Below are 6,032 nucleotides of genomic sequence, written 5' to 3'. Positions count from 1 at the left end.
GTATTGAGCACGACTCTCACTCCTTTCAATGTTCTCACTCTCTCCGTCGCTGTATATCCTCAACCTCTAGTTGCAACCGATCAGCATGGTCAGCAAGAGCCTCATTCTCCTCCTCGCGTACAATGAGAAGTTGATCGCGCTGCTCGAGCTCACGACGAAGTTCCTCATTCTCCACGCAGATCCTCGATTTTGCGTGCATATCTGAGATCTACAGAGTCGTCCCCGTTGCGCTCGATGATAACCTGGGTCTTCCTCAACTCCCTGATCTCATGCTCGCGCTCCTCGAGCTGCATCTCAAGATCGCGTTCCCGCTCATGTAGCTGTGTCTCCAAATCGCGTTCGCGCTCGTGCAGCCGCGACTCCAGATCATGGTCGCGCGTTGACCACGCTGAAGACGCTCTAACTCGCGCTCGAGCTCCAAGACGAGTTTCTTGAGTTTCTTGATCTCAAGACCACGTTGCTGGACCTCGATCTTGAGATTGATGTTCTGTTTGAGAGCAGCATCGATCTGGTCTGGTGCAAGCTGGGCAAGACGCTCCTCGAGGAAATGAACGCGTAGTTTGATGTTAAAGTTTTCTTTTTTGAGAGAGTCGATGTGCTGTTATGTAGGTTGGTTTAGATAGAGCTGGGCGGCGGGGTTTGGCTTACCTTTTCTTGGTCTCTTAAAGATAAAGCAGCGCCTTTCCCTCCTGGTGCGCTTTGTCTTGGACGTCGTGCGCGCGGAAGAGGTGTGTCTGGGCCATCACCATTGCTGGGAGCGGGTGATGATATTGACGGGACACGGAGTGGTCTGCCGGGTGTACTTGGACCTGATACGAATGACCCGAGTGACAGATCCGGGTGAGTACCAGCAGAGATGTCTGCACCGTTTGGAACGGAAGACATGCAAGTTGGGAGCACAGGGAGAGAGCTTAATTACTAAGCAACGACCATTTGTCCTTTATAGAAAGACCAAGTTCCTGGGCTACGTACATAGACTATCTCTCTGTCCCGGATATACCACCCTCAAATTCTCTTTCAATCAATCAGTACTCAGTACTTATTATCTCGCTCAGTAGCATCGACTGCGGTTGAACGTGCCTTCTCGCAGGACCGGCAGCTCCTTCACTTTACTCGCAACCGACTCGCACGGTCAACAATTCGTGCCTTTCTCTACCTCGGAGCCTGGAACAGAAGTGGTCTTCCGACCATATAGGACCTTCTAGTCTCTGAACGAAGTCGAAGTCGAGGAGGACAACAAGGAAAAGTAGTGATATTTATTAGATTGTTGTTAATACACTCTTGACAATCTACCCGCGGTGTTTCCCAAAAGCCGTAAGATTGACGGGTTGGTGCACGTATGTACCTGTACCTGTGGAGGGTATGGTGCATGTACAGTCTCAACTTTCCGATACCTTCGGGATCACCCCATGCTGCTCAAGGAGCGTTTCCAACTCTCCCGATTGAAACACTTTGAAAATTTGAGTTTGAAATATATGCGGCAATGCGACCTCGACTCACTGCTTAAAGCAATGTCGCTCCCACCTACAAATTCCCCATTCACATACAGTTGTGGGATGGTTGGCCATTCCCTGCGAGAGAAGCGCCTGAGGCTCGGTGACAATGTCAAATGAAGCATAACTTACGAGAATTCTTTAATTCCGGTCCTCAGCTCCAAATCCTCGAGGACATTATATGTCTTGAACTTTTCAGGTGGAATGTCGAAAGCGCTGAGGATCTTCACGACCCCTCGTGAAAAACCGCACATAGGCTGCTCTGGGTTGCCCTTCATAAACAGTACCACAGGGTATTCGGTCACTGCAGACTGTATTTTTGCGCGAGACTCTTGCGATAGAAATCGACGGAACGTTTGTGACCTTAGACAGCTGGAAACAGTGCTCCTGTGGAGTGAAAGCTGACGAAAAGGTTATAATGCACGGAGTGAGTACGACTAATGGAAAGACATACAGATGTACGAAGTGCGCTTTGGAACATATTGGGAGCGAGATGATGACTGCTGTTGGCTCGACGCGCAAAACAGGTGGAAGTTCAAGTCACTGGTAATTCTGAATAATCATGTATACCGGAAATTTGAAAGTACCGTAGGCTTGGCTTAATTTGGCTATCCAAAAACGTTCTCGGCATTCTTCCAGATTTTACCGCAACTTCAATTTTCGCTACCAAGTAGCCTGCTCGTCGTTGTTAGTCGTGTTGGACTAACAATCACTGACAACTTCTGCCTCAAGTGGAGGCAGTTCTGGTTCAAGAAGCTTGTACCTTCTTCCTTGTTCACTCGTTTATATGAATTCTTTCGTGCGTTGCCCACCTCAGGCATCCTGGTAGTGAGTACCATACCTCACCCCTCAGGCCACAGGAATATAAAAGCGCTCTCTTTCCTTGCGTCAACATCGACTTGCCGCCTTTCGCATCTCTACCATCGTTGGTTTTCTCCTGTGCCCTGCCGCTGTGCTCACTCCGTCTTTTTATCTCGCCGCTCCGTGTATCTATCTTCGCTCGAGTCCTAGCACTTCGTGATATGGTCATTGTAATGCCATGCTCTGCACCCACAGGCCCACGTTCTCAATATGAGGTACCATGCACGACGTTCAACAAAGTGTGTCCACGGACCCAAAACCCAGACGGCGTTGTAGTCCATCCTCCAGCACACCTTCTCCACCCCCAAACCTAAACGGCTTGTTCATCATCGAAGTCCTTGCAGTCCCACAACTAACCTGGACTCCAGATCCCCTCATGCTCGTCAGAAACCTCTCTTCCGAGCCACTGCATGCCCTTCTGCAGTCTCCTTAACAGCTCATGCCCGTGTCTCTCTGGGCACGCTCTCCGACCTCATCGATATCAACAATGATGTCAATGTCTGGTCAGGTGATTTTTACGCTTGTGATAATGCGAAGGGTTTTGCACTTTGTGGGGTGGTTGGCAGGCGTCGCCCTCGATAGGTACCTATTCATATCTCCGCAAGCTTGATTCTAACAGATTTTGACGTCGGGTGGGAGTTCGGGTAACAAGTAGTGAGTTTGGCTCGGCCGAAAATCATTTCCTATTTGGGGCACTAACTACCCGCGGAATCCGGATACCCGACTTTAGCGGGCCCTCTAGAGTCTGACCCGTACCCGTGCGGGTGGAACCATCCAAGGTACCCGCCATCTGTACCATCCGTCCCACGTTCCGTCGCGCGGGTGGATATCCGGGTAGCGCCTACCCGTGTCACATCGCCGAGGTGTCGGTACCTTCTTTCAGAAGATGTTTGTTGTTCCTTGCAATATTCCATGTTCACAGTTCACAGGATGTGTTGGAAAGACACCTGCGACGATTACTGATAGGTTCGTCAAGGCCAGACGCACAGAAAATGCATGGTAGAGACTAGGTCCTGAGTTCCGGTACTTCATGTAATATTCTCCATGTATCCTGTCTCGTGTCTCATGTACTATCCGTGCCTTGATTTACACTTAGGAAAAACACTAATTGTATACCTTTCCATCATCATCGCTCTCAGCTTCGCGACCTCAACCCGGGGAATGACATCGATTTCAAATGGCGCTGCATGGGGAATGACCGCATCACTGAAAGCGTGCGTGTTGATCGGTGCGTCAGGTCGTTGAACAATGCGGAAAGACCACAAGAGGAGTGCGAGGGTAATGTACAGCGATTGGTTTGCGAGGTGCAGGCCAGGACATACACTTTTAATGACAAATGAACGAACTTCGTTAATCGGTGTCAGGAAACCGACGTCGGCACGACTTACCGTCTACCAAAGCCATACGTGATGAACTTCATATTATTGTCCTTAAGGCGACCTTCTGAATCAAGCCAGCGCTGGGGGTTGAATATTTCAGGATCTGGGAAGACGATAGGATCGCGAGAAAGAGTCCTGAAAACACGCGCTTAACGGAGCAACATGATACCAAGTGAAGAAACATCATACCAATGGCAACCATAGACTGTTGCACCCTCGGGAATGTAGTATCCTCGCTGATTGCACAGACTAGAATGAGAACGTGGGTTACGGCAAATGAAAACACTGACCCAAAAAATATCCTTGGTTGCACGGTGGGGAAATCCTGGGACACATGTCAGCATCGTGGAGGAGCGTGCTGAAATTCGATTTTACCTATGCGAACGATAGGTCGCCATCTCAAAGCTTCCAACAAGAATGCTGCAATTGAGGGAGCGAGCTTGAGTCATTAAATGTCGGCACTACAACGCAAGATTAATTGAGAAATCAAAATCTTTGTACCCCTCTGGTTTGGCATTACCTCTGTCTGACCCGATGACCATATCGAGCTCTTCATGCACCTTTGCCTGAGCCAGCGGGTGGCACGCCGCAGCCATAACAGTGGCGGTAATTCCAACAGCGGTCTGAACCAGGAGTGAGTTTGTGTAGATAAATAAGTTACATAGCTTACCGTATCAGATCCCGCCCCAAAGAGTGATCCGGCGAGATACGACATCTCATCTGTAGAGAGTTGGTGTTCTTCAGTGTTCTCCAATAGTGTTTTGATGAAAGAGGGGCCAGCTTTGTTTTGATCCTGCATACAACAAGATATAAGTGACATACGTTTGTCGAACGGAAAGCTCCTTACGACTTCACTCTTGACGCGCCCTAGCTGATGCCTAAATAACTCAAGTTCCTCACGATGCCACTCATCGAGTTGTTTTCTGTAACCAGGCAAGTAGCGCAAAAGGGGCATACGATCGACGAGATAAGCTCCTGGGAGGATCGTGGCATGAAAGTGCTCAACGACTTTGTGGATACGGACAACTTCGGGATCGGCGTTGGCAGTGGGCGCGGACTTCCCATAAGCCACCCGAAGAAATGACTGATGCTGCATACCTTGAGGTACCATATCCATGAAAGGGTCACAAAAGGCCTGGTAGTGACGTACCGCTGTGCGTGCTTCTGGTGGTTCATCGGGTCATTCAGCACATCCAATATAAAATCCATCGCGTTCTCGCGCTGCATGTCTTTGTATGCCTCTGCCGCCTTTGGCTGTAAATGAGGGTGTACTGCTTTCCGGAGGCGCCGGAAGCGTTCTCCGGAACGAGCCATGGTGATACGCATTCCATTTGAGAGCATCTCACCCGCGGCAATGGACCGAGGTCGATCTGCCAGTGATGCACCTTCTTTCTCCATGATGTCTGCGGCTGCCTGGTAAATGGGTCATTATCGGAGGAAGCTCAAGGTAAGGGCAGATTACCTCCATGGTGCCAATGACAATTATTACTTGGCTACCTTGGCGGAACGACACAATTGGCCCATATTCTCGAACCAAGTTGGTCAACGTATAGACAATGCTGAGTGAACGATCTACATCAACCTCTAATTTCTTGTGTGTAACACTGCCAAAACTCACTTCACAGCAGGTAAAGCGTTGCTCCAGAACCAATGTGCGGGAGGTCCAGGTGGAAGCGGGATGCCTTTCCTGCTCGATAACGATTTTTTTTGTATAGCACGAAGAGTACCGCTACAACTGCGACGACGCCAGCGGCATAGTTAGCACTCCTGGTGAGAGCTTCCAGCATCATGTAATGCGGGATAGAAGTGAAACTCCAATGTCTGAATCGACGTGGAACGTGGGTCTGATAAGCAGTGCGTGTTCAACATCTTATAGTGTCTGGCACTCGGCCTGTTATCCGACATCCAATCGAGATGCACCACTGCGATGATATGGCGCGTAATGAGAATAGGAAGGGAAGTAAACGCTGATCGGCTAGCTTACCGTATGGCAATCTCGATGGCGCACTCACCGCCATTTCAGCTGTCTCTGGAACAAGTATTAGCCAACATAACAATAATCCGGTGAGATGATCAAGCCAATCCTGACAATCGCTACGCTTCTAGGAGAATCGATCAAGCTGTTCATCTGCAACTGCTATTACCACGTGTTGGTAAACATTCCAAATTACGGACAAGGATATGTGTAAGGAAGAGGAGTTCGCTTGATCATTACAAGCGATGTGCTCCTCGGGTAAGTCAGCCACTGAGGCGGAGTAATCTTCAGCCATGGAGTCTCCGGGGCGTGAGAGCGTCACTT

At 49.5% G+C, this 6,032-nt stretch overlaps 4 protein-coding genes across 4 annotated transcripts; 2 read left to right on the top strand and 2 right to left on the bottom strand.

Moving 5' to 3' along the window:
• Positions 1 to 400: 400 nt before the first annotated feature.
• On the bottom strand, positions 401 to 720 carry BJ212DRAFT_1235785 (microtubule associated-domain-containing protein; the record flags this gene model as incomplete). Its single annotated transcript, XM_041329534.1, has 2 exons — positions 401 to 598; positions 649 to 720. Coding segments are annotated over 2 exons (270 nt in total), but the record flags the coding sequence as incomplete, so codon positions are not given.
• A 322-nt stretch (positions 721 to 1,042) lies between these two features.
• Positions 1,043 to 1,195, top strand: BJ212DRAFT_1286253 (uncharacterized protein; the record flags this gene model as incomplete). The annotated part of the gene is made up of 1 exon (XM_041331929.1): positions 1,043 to 1,195. A coding segment is annotated over one exon (153 nt), but the record flags the coding sequence as incomplete, so codon positions are not given.
• BJ212DRAFT_1398525 (thioredoxin-like protein) lies at positions 1,047 to 2,076 on the bottom strand. Its single transcript, XM_041337274.1, has 4 exons — positions 1,948 to 2,076; positions 1,626 to 1,894; positions 1,501 to 1,571; positions 1,047 to 1,450 (listed from the first exon to the last, which is right to left on the bottom strand). Exons 1-4 carry the CDS (start codon positions 1,972 to 1,974, stop codon positions 1,380 to 1,382), a joined length of 438 nt encoding a protein of 145 aa, XP_041186158.1. The 5' UTR covers positions 1,975 to 2,076; the 3' UTR covers positions 1,047 to 1,379.
• An 85-nt stretch (positions 2,077 to 2,161) lies between these two features.
• BJ212DRAFT_1044013 (uncharacterized protein) lies at positions 2,162 to 2,769 on the top strand. The gene is made up of 3 exons (XM_041328919.1): positions 2,162 to 2,292; positions 2,354 to 2,671; positions 2,723 to 2,769. The coding sequence occupies exons 1-2, from the start codon at positions 2,281 to 2,283 to the stop codon at positions 2,666 to 2,668; spliced, it is 327 nt and encodes a 108-aa protein (XP_041186157.1). The 5' UTR covers positions 2,162 to 2,280; the 3' UTR covers positions 2,669 to 2,671; positions 2,723 to 2,769.
• Positions 2,770 to 6,032: the final 3,263 nt, after the last annotated feature.

The sequence above is a fragment of the Suillus subaureus genome, assembly GCF_016647635.1.
Source record: "Suillus subaureus strain MN1 chromosome Unknown BJ212scaffold_87, whole genome shotgun sequence".
Lineage (NCBI taxonomy): Eukaryota > Fungi > Basidiomycota > Agaricomycetes > Boletales > Suillaceae > Suillus > Suillus subaureus.
This window is presented reverse-complemented; position numbering and strand designations above follow the sequence as displayed.